This window comes from Artemia sp. Qi Xiang Cuo, chromosome 19 (genome assembly GCF_049724085.1).
Source record: "Artemia sp. Qi Xiang Cuo chromosome 19, ASM4972408v1, whole genome shotgun sequence".
Taxonomy (NCBI): domain Eukaryota; kingdom Metazoa; phylum Arthropoda; class Branchiopoda; order Anostraca; family Artemiidae; genus Artemia; species Artemia sp. Qi Xiang Cuo.
The window spans coordinates 18,472,897-18,489,209 of NC_142812.1; the positions used below are offsets into that span (position 1 = coordinate 18,472,897).

The 16,313-nt window shown below is 33.7% G+C and overlaps 1 protein-coding gene across 1 annotated transcript in view; it reads right to left on the minus strand.

Annotated features, from left to right (window-relative positions):
* Positions 1–1,734: 1,734 nt before the first annotated feature.
* The window catches only part of LOC148940571 (sodium-dependent dopamine transporter-like), a 37,968-nt gene continuing 23,389 nt past the window's right edge, over positions 1,735–16,313 (minus strand). Inside the window, exons 4-7 of the mRNA XM_089104777.1 lie at positions 16,141–16,241; positions 12,794–12,961; positions 6,755–6,857; positions 1,735–2,065 (exon numbers count right to left, since the gene is read on the minus strand). Of these exons, the coding sequence (XP_088960903.1) occupies positions 1,962–2,065; positions 6,755–6,857; positions 12,794–12,961; positions 16,141–16,241 (476 nt within the window). The 3' untranslated portion in view covers positions 1,735–1,961. The remainder of the gene's footprint in view (positions 2,066–6,754; positions 6,858–12,793; positions 12,962–16,140; positions 16,242–16,313) is intronic.

Consider the following 16,313-nt stretch of genomic DNA (forward strand, 5'->3'; position numbering starts at 1 on the left):
TCCACCTTTCGAATCATCAGAGCCCCAATTATTTTCTTTGTCACATTTTTGTTCATTATTTTTTTGTTTCCATTGTTGTTTTCATTTATTTTTTCTCACTTGTTTTATAAAGTTAATTTGAAAGGTGAGCCAAATTAACAATGCAACGACCTATTTGCAAAGCTTGCAATGTCCTATTTGTACAAAGCTGAAGTTTTGGATGCCCAGTAGTAGAAGAAAGTATCAAAAAATATGGTTAATCACATCTAATTTTATTCGAAGCTTTGAGAAATTGCGCAGTGAACAACAAGCCATCCATCCCATTAATAGTTTTAATAATGTCAATCATTAGCCGACGTTCAATATGTTGTTTCCAAACTCAAATTTTTTTTATCTTTGAACTAACCACACTAAAGTGTTTCCAACTAAGTGTCAAACTATTATTCAGACTGTTTGCATCACGACCAGCCGTTGCAAACAAGACTATGGGACCTGTTCAGAATCAACGTGAATGTAAAACAAATGAGAAAAAATAAATGAAAACAACAATGAACACGAAAAAAATAAAGAAAAGTGTCACAAAGAAGATAATTATGGGTCTGATAATTTCAAAAGATGGGGTAGACTAAACGCTAGAGAATATGTTTTAGGTTTTTTGGTTATTATTATGAAACAGGTTTGAAGAAGAAAAGTTTTCATTCGGTCTTCAAGATAAAAAAAAAATATGAGAAAATCTCCAAGTTTTTAACTGTTTATGATTTTGAGATAAAGAGATGTTTCCATTTCAGAAAAGAAAAAGCTGAGCTTGAAAGCCAAATAAAGAAAAGGAAACGGACTGGACGAATCGGTCATATTTTCATGGATAAGAGGGTTGAAGAAGTTTGACAACAGTGGCATTTCATCTTACAGTTTTAAAAGTAGGAAATTTCACCGTGTAAATGTGAAATTACGTCCTAAGGTCAGCAGTCAAGAGAGGACGGCTAATCAACCATGTCAAAATTCGAAATTAAATTTAATCTCGTGCTTTGTCCAAAAATACCAAAAACTTGTTGAAACGGACATAAATGGGAGCCTGGTCCACGAGACCCCTACTACTGCACACCTATCTGATCTGAACAAGGCTTTAAATTGTAAACCAGTGCTTAAAGAAGTATAAGAACAATAAAAACTATTTTAGGGACTATTCCAGAACAGGTGTGGATGGTCCTGGTCCTGGATGGACAACTTTGTATTAGGTTAATCGTAGCCAGCCTGTGCCTTGCGAAGCGTACGGGGTGAATTATATTCTCTATTGTTTTTTTTTGTTTTTTTTAATTTGTTTTTCAAACTGAAAACAGAAGAAGTAAGATGAAACTCAATTTGTTTCTCATAAGGAAATCTCTAAAGGTAGGAGAAAAATTTGAACGCAGTATTTCAATAGGCATTTTTTGAAACAAAGCCTGGCCCCCTCTCAGACAAACTTAGAAAATGGATAAGTAGATGTCAAAATTGTTGACATATTTGTGGTGCCTAAGAAAACCCACTAAAAAATATAATGAAAAAAGGCCAAAACACAGAATTTAGCTTTTCTACTCACTTAATATCTAGTAACTTTACACATGTTGAATTAGTGCTGGCAGGTTCAGCAGGGGATGGGTATTAAAGCATAACAAATTTTAAGCCCTTATTTTTCGTAGTTCATGGGGGGGGGGGGGTCAGAAACCCTCCTAATGGCTTTTCAACTGCTGCTGAGTTAGACGGGCATACACACTAAAATCCTTGTCACCAGTGTTTATTAACACAAAAACGTTTACAAAAATGAGAACTTGAGATACATACTATAATAAATTACAGACCCCCTTATTAAATGGCTGCTTAATAAGGGTTCTTTCTGCGCATTTGTAAAAAAGCAACAACACATTACAAAACCAAGTTTAACGTGCGTATACCCGGTTGAACAAACATTAGCACTTAGCTGCCTTACACTTTTTTCTTAACTATTTTCAAACATCAACTTTTTCGATGTCACTATTCAAGTCTTTATAGTTTAACACGACCACGTGTTCTTTGGAGAGTTCTTTACCTTGAGGACACCCTGCGTCACCATCTGAAAATATACGTCAAGTTAGGTTCATAGTGCTGGTATTAAACTGTGTATTTATTTTTCGTTCTGTAACACAAAAGCATGTTTGATACACTTAATTCTTTTTTCTAAAGTTAATTTACAATTATTTTCCAAGTTAATTTTTCAAGCACAAATTTTAATGTTGCGGATGAAGATTTGCTAGATGTTTTCCAGAGAAGTTGCTTAAGGGTTGTTCTGGGTACCCGGCTGACTGACCGTATTTCAAACAATAGGCTATACAAAAAATGTGGTTCAATACCGCTCTCTAGGGCTATAATGAAAAAAAGGTTGAGGTGGCTAGGACACGTTGTGCGGATGAAGGATGACAGATTGCCGAAGATTGTTCTTTTCGGCCAACCATCTAGGGCTAAACGGAGAGCAGGTTGTCCCCGTCTGGGGTGGGAGGACGTCATAAAGAAAGATTTAAAGGAAATAGAAACTTCGTGGGCGGGTGTAAAATGGAGGCCTTGAATAGATTGGGGTTGAGGAGTAGCGTGCGTAGCTGTGTTGGCCTCAGGTGGCTTGGTGTTGCGGTGAGTTGTTAGTAGTAGTAGTAGTAGTAGTAGTTATTCTTAGCTAATAAAACTGTTTAGAGTACTAAAGATATGCAAATAAAAACATTTTTTGCTCACTGTAATCTTCGATGTATTCACACCTGAAAATCATGATTTTCCCATATTTTTACTTTTTGTTTCAAAGTTATAAAGTTTCTAGAGCAGTATCTCATTTTCGTCAGTATAGCTACATTCAACCATAAAATAAAAAAGTGAAACTAATTAAGTAAATTTGACAACACTTTTTGTCCTTGAAAATTCAAACATTAAAAATCTGTTGATACGCAAGATTACCAAACACAACTAAATCTTCAAAGGGATGACACTTTTTCTTTAGTATTTTGATGCTAAATATTTTTAACCTATTTCACTGGTTTTATCCACATTTCTTCTTTAATTTAATGCTGCCATAAACTGCACAGCTACATGTGGTGGTCTGTTTCACTGAAAATTGAATTCCCGAGTTTTCCTAATTTTTTCCAAAATGTATATGGGCAATTACTGCTACTACTAATAAAAACGCACCGCAGCACCAAGCTACCTGAGGCCAACAGAGCTACACACGCTCCTTCTCCATTCCAATATATTCAAAGCCCCCTTTTTACACTTTCCCAAGAAGTTAAAATTTCCCTCAAATCTTTCTTTTTGACTTCCTCCCACCCCAACCACGGAAGACCTGCTTTCCATTTAGCCCTAGGCGGTTGGCTGAAAAGGACAATTTCCGGCAATCTGTCGTCCTTCATCCACAGAGCGTGCCCTAGCCATCTCAACCTTTCTCTCATTATAGCCCTAGAAAGTGGGACTGAACCACACTTTTCGTACTGCTAACTGTTTGAAATACGGTCAGGCAGTCGAGTACCCAGAACAATCCGTAGGCAATTTCTCTGGAAAACATCTATCAAATCTTCATCCACCCACTTTTCGGAGCACCCATGTTTTAGAACTATACTTGACCACAATAATAAACTTTATAATAATAAATTATATTATGTTTATATTTAATTGAATATTATGTTTATTATATATATATATATATATATATATATATATATATATATATATATATATATATATATATATATATATATATATATATATATATATATATATATATATATATATATATACGCTTATATAGATACTATGCATACATATATATATTCATATGCATAAATGTACAAACTATATGTATTTAAACAAATCAGAACAACAATTTTTCTAAGAATTAACTTCTTGCTGCCGTTTCCTTATTAAGTTATTCGGAAGTAATGCCCGTGTCACATCATAGTCACATCTATATATATATATATATATATATATATATATATTAATATTATATTTATGTTTATATTATTTTTATATTTATATAGATAATGTATATTATATTTATAATAATATATATAATAATAAAACGTTTAATAATAAACTAATAAATAAACTTACAATCAAACAATCAGATTTTATTTCTCACTGTCCTTGTTACTTTAAGCTAAGATGTGGCTAGATATTTACTTGCTATTAAGAGTGTTTTCTAACATCAAAATACCATATCGCCACCTCTGTACATTACACTTTTTGATGAAGCTGATGAAGAACGGTTTGGAATTCTTTTGTTACGAAAATTAGATTTCACAGTTTTAGCGTTTTATTTATGGTTCTTTCAGTGTTTTATTATTGTATTGTGTGGCCAAGAACAAGCCAAGCTCCTGGGGCGGACAAACCATTTCACGTTTGTAATAGTGTTTTAGTACTAATAAAATGATTGACTGATTGATTGACAAGATGATATATTTTCAGCGTTACTATTTTATCAACGTTTATTTTTACGTTTAACGTTATTTTAAATGTAGGTCTACTCCATTTTGATGTCGAAAAACTCATTATTATCTTTGCAGATCATTTCAGACGAAACTAAGGTAATCCGGAGAAACACACTCAGCAACGTTCACGGTACACATTATAACGATGATATGTAAATGACTCGCAGTGTTTTATTTCTCCTGTATAAAATAGTTACCACTTGTTCTAAATTAATTTAAAGATGGTCGGTGATTACTTTTACTGGAGGGACTTTTTTTAAGTCCAACTGAGTATTTTTGAAGGGACTCCGGGAACTACTTTTGAGGTTTCCATCAAAAAAATGTCTGAGAGCTCTCACATTCCATAACGTGAAATTCCAGGTCATTATAATCCAATTTTTTAAGGTGGCTTGGACTCTGAAGGTAAATCTTAATGTTTGGGGAATGTTCCCCATCTTATTGGGCAATTACGCAATCACTGGATGTAACTACGGAGAAGGATTAAGAAAAGAGGTCCCTGAAATGATTACCAATTTGAGCAAGGTTAAAATCTGACGGACTGAGGAAAGCTTAGCTTTTGTTTGGTTTAATATTTATTTAATGTATCTGACATAGATTTTCTCTAATATCTGATTATAGGTGTCTCTAGAATCTTAATATCGATGTCTCTTCTGTATGCTTTTGATTTTAATCAAACATTGTCATTTGTGCATTTTTTTTTTTTTTTTGTCTCTTATCTTCATTGCAATTGCGTAGCCAGGGGAGCAATGAAGACGGCTGTCACCGGGGCACAGCCTCTGCGGGGGAGTTAAACTGAGTTTTCGATGTCAATACTATGATCTACTTATATTGCGGTACCGACGGTGGAGGGGGAAGATTTCCACGGTTAGATTTCCACTTAATAATGAGCTTGACAATTTGACTGAAATCAGAAAAAAATAAAATAAACTTGAAGTAAAAACTTCGAAGCAAAAAATAAAAAATATCCTCCATTCCCAGCACAAAAAAGTAAAGTTTTTCTAATCCGAAACCACGAAATCGAGTGTCAGATTAGAAAGTGAGAAATAATATGCCGTTTCAAGTAGCATATTTTAATTTCAACTAAAATTTTTTGTTTTAGCAGTTTATAGATTTTACGAATATTAAAGATTCACTATTAAACAGTTTGTGGTAACGAACTGTGAGTAAAAAGAGACTCAGGTTAATGAAAATCGATCTAAAAAAACTGAATTTTTATGTTTGTTTTGACCATATAAAATTAAGTTTAAAATTACCCAACAAAAGAAACTAGCTTGAGAAAATTTACGCCGGTTTGGAAAATAGGGCAAAAAACCTCCAAAAGGATGGGTGCTATTGATGAAAATCACACAATCAAATCAGCATATCAAAGAACCCAATTGTAGAGGTTTCAAGCTCCTATCTACAAAACATGGAAGATTTCATTTTTTTTTTTTTTTTTTTTTTTTTTTTTTTTTTTTTTTTTAGAAGAAAGATCACTGATGCAAGCGTATTTATTTTTTTCATTTTCCCAATGATAATCGCATCATCCCAAAGGCTTCAGAGAAATGAAATAGGACTTATTCGAGCGGAAATTAGAAGTTCTAGTGTTCCATGACTCTCTTTTAATTAGCAAAAATTTCACTACAAAAAAGGCATTTTTTGCCTTAAGACTAAACATATTGCCACAATCCAGAACATTCTAGGAGGGAAAATTGCACCCTCCAAGTTGACACCGGGAGAAGAAGTACTGTCTCACGCCAACAGAGGTGTCAAGTTTACATTTTTTTTTTTTTAAGTTTACAAAACACATTAATTTGAAACTTTAGACGATCACGTTATTTGAGCAATTTGTATTTACTTATGTTATAACATTTATTAAATAATCCTATTTTAAAACATTTTATATTATCAATATGATAAAAGCTTGTGATACAGCATGTTGCGCTGACTATTACACGAATAGAGTTGTAAAATCCACAATTTGACGCCGCAAGAAATGTTTAAAAAATGCTCAATTAAACTTAAACTTAAAACTATGTATTCATTATACAGGGTGGCACATAAGTCACTTAATCTGCTTAAACAAAATATATTTTTGGCAATAAATTCATTTTGATTTTTGTTTTCAGGATTAGAAAATTGAACTAAATAAAATTCCGGTCTTTAAATCATGCAGTAAAACAAGAATTAATAAATAACACATATGCCCCACACTGTGTGAATTGATAAGCTCCAATACCGGCAATTACAGAGTTAGTTTGGAAATTATTTAGAGGAACTTGCCTATTAGGAGAGGGAAATTTGCAAGTGTGGCTTACCTTCAGGTACTTCCCCTTGATGCGAATGGCCATTCTTTTTTATAAGCACAAGTTCACAAGCCGGACGAATGTCACGCCATGGAGTTGTTAGAAATTTGATACGCTAAAACAAAAAATTAAAATTTTAGTTGAAAAGCTTAGGGAAAAAATGATTTGCGGATTATACAACATTATACAAGTGACTCAAAAGCTAAGTTAGTCAAGTTCATAACTTATGTGAATAGACAAACTGCACTTTAAAAAATTTTAAAGTTAAAAAAATTTTTATTTTAAAGAGCAAACGAGTTTAAAAATTTCAACATATCAAAATTTGCTTAAAATTGAGCAGTTTTCTCTTAACAAATTTAGGTTTGTGGCATTCTACCAACAATTACCCAAATGCATTACCTAGTACACGATGATCTAAATATGTCGCTTCAATGTACCTTTGATGCATCGGTTTCTTATGTAACCACGAGCTGGGTTACCAGTTGAGAGGGGGGGGGGGGGTAATTACCTCTCTCTATATTGTGAAAAACACTTTGTGGGATTTTTACTGAAAAAAAAATAACCCCCCTTCCCATCAGATTTAGAAAGGTATTTTTATTTTTTTTTTTTTTTAACCAAAAGTAATCTTGATGAAATTTAAAAATAGATGTATTGCTATTCTTCATTTCAATGGGCTAAGCATTCTAAAAAAAAATTCCTAACTGTTCCGTATATTGACCAATGGTCTGTATTGCATAGATACCGGTCTCCTGATTCTATTTTTTTGGCAGAGAGTGCAATGCATGGTGAGGGGCAAATCATCCGAAGCTTCCCCTGTTTTCCCCCCAGATTTCTCCAGGTACCCATCTAGAGCTGGGTCAACTCTGGCTGAGCTTACAGAGTCACACCATTGACCCCCCTTCCAAATCAAATATCCAGCGACACCAGGACTCGAACCCCTGACCTCGGGATCTCAAAGCATTTGGGTCAAGAAAATAAACAGGATGTTTTATAGGTGTTTCATATTGTCGTTGTGTAACGTAAGAATGTAAAATGGTGTGTCATAAGGCGGCTAAAATTAATCCACAAATCAAAGTCAATTTTACATTCTTACTGATCTTAAGCAAACGATGAACCCCTGTTACTGTTTGTGTATGCGCTTGCATTCGATAAAAAAAATGCGCATATTTGAGTGTGAGATGGGCAATTTGAGAGATGTGCAATGAATGTGAGATGCAGTATTTGGTGATTGAACTTCATATAATCTCATTAAAAAGTATAAAGTAAAGAGCAAATTAAGCTCCTGAGTTTGAAACAATTATAAAATTTGCTTTATTAAGCTGGTTTTTAAAGATCTTAACCTGATCTTCCCAGATATTTCGTCACTATCACACCAAAAAGTGGTATCTGCAATTTTCACTTTTCCGAGATAATCACTAACAACCTTTTGTGAACAGTTCTAAAAAAAGGATGATCAACAGGGCAATTCAGATTTAAAAGCCAGTGGACATATACACAAAAAAAAACACACAGAAAAAACACAATTGAACAAATCAAACAATAGCACTCAACACATTGAAATTATATCTTCCGTGCCTCTAAAGAATTCTCTATAAGACTTTCCACCGCAATATTTAGCTCCCTAGAAGAGGTCTCCAAGATACCTGGGAGCCATGATGTATCCCCACAAAAAAAACTATTCCTTAAATTCTCCACACTTTGGCAATTACTCCGAAAATGTTCCAGGTCATCCCCATACTCCCCACAAAGGGGGCAAACACGCCTACCTCCCGGGCCATTGTCACCGTAAGGATCCCAGTGTCCACTACGTGATGGCATCACGTATGAAATGTGATTTAGTATAGATTTCCCTGTAGTTTCTTGCTTTGAAATATGCTTAGGAAACAGTTTTTGTCAGTTATCTCAGACGTGTGAAAATATGAAATGCGACCTTTGGGCATGGTAACTATGATTCGTTGGTTTTAAGGCTTAGAATATATTTCTTGAGCCGCATACTTCCTTTTTATAATCCTACATTTGTTCTGTTCGGTAATAGACCCCAAAATATAAGCATAAATTTTGTTTTGCCTTTGTTAGTAATTTTTCATTTATTTAACTTCATCAAACAGTTCATCGTAACAAACTATAAGTAAGGAACGACTCGGCTCACAGGTAACCGAAACGTTGCAACACAGTTTATAGAATTAGCAGTATGATCATTCTCTATCTCTCCCATTATAAAAACCCGGACAGGGGTGCGAGTGCTCCGGAGAACGTTTTTGCACATAGAAACATAGGCGTTATCAGATCTTTTCGCGGGTAGACAAGTCAGATTTCTCTTGGACACGAAACAAGTGGAAACCCGCTATTACGAATAATGCACTTGGTAACCATTTCTCAGTAATTGACGATAACAGACTAATCCGCTAAGGCAGAAACAAGTGGGAGGAGCTTTTTGTTCGCACCGAGACCGAAGACCAGAAATTATCTGCGATAAGCTTACTGTCTATAAACTGTGCGTTGCAAGCAGAATTTTGACACCAATAGATACATAAAAAAAAGTTGGCTTTTTATCCTGATTTCAAATGTATAAAGTTCATTAAGTTTAATGTTAAGCATCAAAAGCCATGAGTTTGAAAAAATTTGTCCAATTTTGAAAAGTGAGGGGAAAAAAACAAAAAGTAAAGCAATTTAAAATTAAAATCTCATCATCAGATTTAGCATATCAGAGAACCCTACTGTGGAGGCTTGAAGCCCCTGTATATGAAAATATGGAATTTTTACATTTTTGCCAGCACAAAGATCACAGACGCTTGTTTTTTTTTTTTTTTTTTTTTTTTTTTTTTTTTTTTTTTTTACCCAGAGATGATCGTATTCAACAAGTGATCCTAGAAGATAGAGACTGAGCTCATTTCATCGTAAATCAGGTATGGCTAAAGTTTGGGTTTTACCGTAATTCTTTAAGAAAGACTGCTGAAACACAAGGGTTGTTGAATTTAAATGAGAAGTACTCTTAAAGAATTTTAGGATTTTAGAGGAAACAGCAGGGGTTGAGGAATGGACATCCCCCGTCATAATTCCTGTTCGTTTTTTTTTAATATTGCTCCTTCTTTTCGGTTGAATTTTTTTTTAATCTATTCAGAGGATCAAATATTTTCAAGATCTTATCTGCAAATCTTAAATATTCAGTTTGCTGCTGTAGCATTAACTATGTGTAAGCAGAAATTCCCATGGGTTGTTTGACGAAGAAATAGGCAGGATTGCGGCACAGAGTGGTACATGCAAGATTTTTTAGTATAAAGCCAAGATAATGGAAACTTGTAACTGTAAGATCATCGGTGATATAGCCTGAGAAGCTAGGGATTAAAAACTAATAGCGCCACACCCAGTTTAGCGTCTGATGACTTTCATTTCTTCTAAATGGAATGAAAAAAAGCGCATACAAAATTTGTCTATACTCATTTTTGTTACGTTTTTGTGAGTCAGAAAAACATTTGGGGGGGGGGGGGACAAACCCCCCTACCCCCCTCTAGGTACGGCCTTGCATCAGTTTACGGTAGGCATAAAAGGAACAGAATTGCCATATGGTAGATGGCGTTGGTGAATTTTCTTTTTTGGCACTTGCGTCAGTTTCCATTCTTATAAGTCTTCAATGCTTTTTGATATCAAACATGAATTGTTTGACCAGCAGCGTAGCTAGGGTTTTCAGCACTTGGGCAGAGTTTTAGTTTTCGGATCCCTTTAACATCCCTTCCACAATATAAGTAAACAAAATAACTCAGTTTGGCACCCCTCAGAGGCTGTGCCTGTGGAAATCCGTCACCCCTTTTCCTTCACCCCCTATCAACCCCACTGTCCATGACCCAGGTCAGGAGGAAATATGAAAAGATTTTCTGCCTTAACGACCTTAAAAATCTTCAAAGATGTTGAAGATCCTTCTGCATTAAAGAATTTTCAAAGGCTAGAGAGAAAAAAAAACAAGATATTTTGAAACATTGGTTTTTATCCCCAATCAAACTAAAAAAAAAAAAAAAAAAAAAAAAAAAAAAAAAAAAAAAAAAAAGGTTTTTTAGGACTATAAATGAAAGTGTTGGGCAGTCATGATAGATTTTCATCACTATTTACAGAGGTTCTATACCCTGACCACCCCAGGCTTTCAGTTTTATGTGGCAATAGCTAAATCTTTTTTGGGTATCAAGAAAAAAAAGAAGAATTTAAAGTTTTTAGTACATATGCAGAAAGAACAACTTTTAATAGAATTTTGTTTTTTTTCTATTATATATACACTAAAGTACACTAAAAAAATAAGCAACATAATAAATGACATGTTTTGGTAAGAACAGAATTATGCTCGTGCCACATTATAGTTACACTTGTCATAAAGCAAATTACGCACGACTACAGCGCCACTTACGTTCGCCATTCGTAATTTGTCGAGTTGAACATTGTTCAACTTCCAAACATAAATTTCTTGACTGACCAATCAGAGTCAAGGTTTAAGGCTTACTTTTTAAAACGAGAGATGATGGAAACTTAGGACAGCGGTTTTTCTGTCTGGGAGAGGAATCTGACAAAGGTTAAGAAGACTTAGTATTAATAGAGAAAAGTTTAACGCAAATTACTGTTGGTGCAAACTCTTTAAACTAATTTCTTGCAATTTTAATATTTTGCTTTTTAAATACAAGTGTGACGGTAAAATCAAGAAAATTGCCTTGTTATTCATGATATTTGGCTTTATTTATCGATAGATGTGACTATGATGTGACACGGGCATTACTTCCGAATAACTTAATAAGGAAACGGCAGCAAGAAGTTAATTCTTAGAAAAATTGTTGTTCTGATTTGTTTAAATACATATAGTTTGTACATTTATGCATGTGAATATATATATGTATGCATAGTATCTATATAAGCGTATATATATATATATATATATATATATATATATATATATATATATATATATATATATATATATATATATATATATATATATATATATATATATATATATATATATAGTACGCATAAATTTTATACGTGTTTAATATACGTTTCCGTATAAATATGTTTTGGAACAAAAGCTAAATCACCCTTCTTACAGCAAAAAGATCAGATGTTCTGAACAGCCCACTTCAAAACATACGATGTTGCAGTAGTCTTAAAAAAAAGGTATACAAATTTTTATAAACTAGTTATTATATTTAAAGTTAGCCAGATTACCTTAACCAAAGAAATTTACTTAGCATGATGATACTTATTAGTCTAGGAGATGCTGTTAATAAAATTTTAAGAGCAGAACATTGTGATTTTAGAAAGGAAGGGTGGGATGGGAGGACGCGTCGACCAAATTTTCACTATTAGATTATTAATTTAGAAGTATGTGAATCATCAGACCCCTTTAGTCTGCTTAGGTGTAGGGCCAGAAAATTTATGTTTTATAATTTAAAATTTGTCGTTTATATTTATGATGATTTATTTATGTTTCGCTAATTATGAGTAATCATAATTTTTTTTTTAAAGTGCTGAAAAGCAGTTTTGATAGTGAATGAAGCAGAGATGGTTTCAGGGGAGGGAAAGAGGGCACAGAATCTTTAGGGGTGCCAAATTTCAAATAAATAATCTAACGATTATAATCATTTTCAATTTTTTTTTGTATTAAAATAAAGTAGAGGGCACAATCAATATATGAAAATATTAATTAATTAATAAAATGAAAATAAATTAATATTAATTAAATGATTAAAAAATTGAAAAATAATACATTTTTAATTAATTAATGAACTGAAAATAAATTGGTTAATAAATCTATTTTTTTTTTAACAGCCTGAAAATTTAATGGGAGACAGAGGGGGGAGAGGTACCAAATTACATTTTGCCCCGGATGCAAGAGAGGCCAGAACCACCATTGGATTAAAGATGGTACTCTAGGTATTTACTTCCGCAGACTTCTTAGCTGCGATTGATGGTTTTCTTCTACACTGCTTTTCAGACGTATATAAGAAACTGTAAGCCCACTTAAAATACCCCTGTCTTTTTCATAGCATTAAGATAGTTACAACAAAACATCACCTCTCTCAATGTACCGGGAGTGACGATTATTTTGAATATTGCCACACCAGGAATCATCATCACGCTAGAGCAAGCGACAAGCCAACCCATTACGTTGGCCCAAGCAGGGTAGACATACCCGTCATACGTCAGAGGATGATAGTCAATCAATCCATTGATGATGATAACCTGTAAGTAAAAAGAAGGTATTTTAAAAGCTCATATAGGCTAACGTAGAAACAAACCTATAAAAAATAAAATCAAATGTGTGTCTGAGTGAGTCTCCTGTATGCTTTATAATACAGTTCATCCTTGTTATCAAGAAACTTTTAGAAGTTGTTGAGTATGCTCTTGGAAACGTTTTAGCTATAAAAATTTTCCCTTTCCTCCAAGGTGCCGTTAATGCTTTTCACATTGACTGAAATTCGAGATCCTTTAATACAAATGTTAAAATTGATTTTGTTCACGTTATTCACATCTTTTGGATACAAATGATCCAGCAACAGGCGACGTGGCCTAATTTTCCATTACTTTAAATTTAAGAATATGATCGATTATTTCTATATGAGGAAATTATCTATGGGGAATTGTCGTGTGGGAATTTAACAGGGGGAGTTTTCATTGGTGGGTAGGGCTAGCATTTCCGAGGAGGATTTTTCTGCAGAGAGGGAGAACCTTCTGGAGGTGAATTGTTCTCGGGGTGAGTTTTACGGGGATTTTTTTTCAGATTCTTCTAAATTTAAACATACGATCGTTATTAATACTCGGGGATAAATTTTCCTCTGGGAATTTTCCACAGGACGATTTTTTCGGGGGAAAATATATCGGGCGAAGTTTCCCTTGAATTTCCTTTCTTTCAAGATCACATCAACATGTGACGTGTTGCTGCTCGCCAAATTTCGACGGGTAAACAAATATACTAATAACACTGCAGTCAAATATGTGAGTTTGCCATAAGGTATTTTAATAATAATATATTATTATATATTAAATATAATATAAATATATTATATATTAAATGTATATATTAAATATATTTTATATATATATATTATATTTAATATATTATTATATAAAGTTATATCACTCTTCTTTTGATGAATTGATAGATATGAACAAGGCACGAACGCATGGTGGAGTCATTCAGACCCATGACTCTACTCCCTCAGAGATTTTTATATTTTTACGATTTTTCTATTAAATTCCTGAAATTTCCCTTATAGTTTACAATTTTGTTAAGTTTTTCCCGAATATCTCCCCCCTCCCTCCACTCCCCAAAATAAAACACACCGAGCGACTCAAAAAAAGGAGTTTATCAATGTAATTGTAAGTGTCCGTAACACTTACCAACCAATTTTTAATCCGAACACAACACCATATTTTTATTACCCAAAGGCTATAAATTTTTACATCACAGTTAGATAGTTCCGATAGTTATTTGATTATATTTTACTCCTTCTAATTACAGTCAGAGGGAGCTTTTTTTTCACGCCCAGATGCATGTGAGTATCGCAAAAGTGCAGTTAGTAGGTTTCATTAACCAGGACAAATATTATACGCAGCTTGGTAAGTATATTCTGCTTTGTCACGCGGTGGGGCACCGAGTTAAAACTCTCACTAAAAGGTTTAATTGAAGAAAGAAGACTTAGAATTTTGTCTTTCGGAGAAGGGGTAAACTATTTTAACTCAAGCCCTCACAAAAAGTATACGCGAAGGCTTTTTTCTCTTATATGCCTTTCATGCAACATAATCTTTGGCATAAAACACAGTGTAAATATAAACACAGTAATTAAATTTTGTTTTGAAAATAGGACACAGGAATACTAGCATTACAGAAGGAAGTGGTTGGAATAGGAAGTCTTGCATTGAAGTTCAATCGGCAGAATTCTATTGGCAAATGTACGCCAGCCATCTATAAATACATCATTGCAGACCCGCGAAGGCAGGGTCAAGGAGAAGTGCTCGGCCTCAGCATGTCCCACAATCTTTCAACGAAGAAGATAGGAGCTTACATTACTGTATTTATTTATACCTGTTTTTATTTATATTTATTTATTATTTTTATATTATATACTAATATTAATTCATACTGTATATCTCTACTGTTGAATAAAAGGAAACTGAATCATTTTGGCACAGTTTTCAAATTGCAATTTTGAATTTTGTTTAAAAACGGCTGACGCAATTTTTTCGTTGCAATACAAAGATGTTGTAATACTGCATTGCAATCATTGCTATTATGCAATAGGGCATGGAGATACTGTAATGCTGCAATGTGGCAATACTGGATGAAGAACAACACAGGATGTATAAATTGCTAAAAAACAACTGTTCAATAATGCCCAATATGGATGGGATTTATTTTTGTGTTACAAATGTTTAAAATTTATATTTGACAGTGCTTACTTCCATCATGTGGCATAATTGACCCACGACTATTAAGGGGTTTCAATATCTTGAAAATCATTTTTTCATACCGTTGGCTGACCGTCACAAAGACAAAGGGCCGCGAAACAAATTTTCCCACCCCAAGGGGTGCTCCCAAAGCAATTTCGGTACAATTGACAGGGCATCTTGAAAAGATCACCAAATAGCAAAATGCTTTTGTGTGTTCAGTCACAGTCACAATGGCGTTAATGGAGGAAGGGACTCTGCCCCTTTGGATTTTTTTTGCCTCCCCTCCAAAGTTTTAAAACACCTTTTTGGGTTATTTTAATTGAAAAATGTCTTTCTTTTTGGTATTTTCAGTGAAAAAAGACAAATATACCCCCACCCTAGATCTTTGAAAAATTCAGTTTGCCCCCATAAATTTTCGTGAATTGACACCACATTACTTTCACTTTCAATACTTTGAAGCATTTTATTTTCAAATAACCAGAAGCTTCTGCCATTTTGGAATAAGTTCAGTAATAGAAAAATTCTACTTTCATATTGTCTCGCCACCATGAAAATTAGACTCAGACCAAAGACTATAAAGAGTATGGATACCTTACAAGAGTAGAAACTGGCGCTAGTATTGACAAAAGTCATCAGTGCCATCTAGTGTTTGTCATCTCTTGGCAATTTTACACGATTTGTAATCTTTTTTATGTCAGAAAATGAGATCAGACAGTTATTACTACACTAATTTTCCCAATTACACAAATGAATTTATACTTTTATTATTATTACAATTAAAAAAATACAAAGAATCGCCACACGCTAGATGGCGCTGATGTTTTCTCGGTCGACATTAGCACCAGTTTTCCCTCTTAGAAGTTACCGATACTCTTTGACTAAGACACTGTAAATTCTGAAATTTATAAGAGCAAAATCAAACTTAAATTACTGAAATGAGTTTTTTGAATTATTTCAAGTGAATTACTTACTAGTAGAAAGATTGGAGCAGCAAATTTCCAACATATCAGCCATCCTAAACCCGGCTTGAAGCCAATCATCTCTTTCACATCTTCTCTGAAGCGTTCTATGCCTGCAAAGATTGAACATTAATGCGCATGGAATTGCCGATTCCCTAAAAGAAAAGCGAAGAAGAAAGATCCTA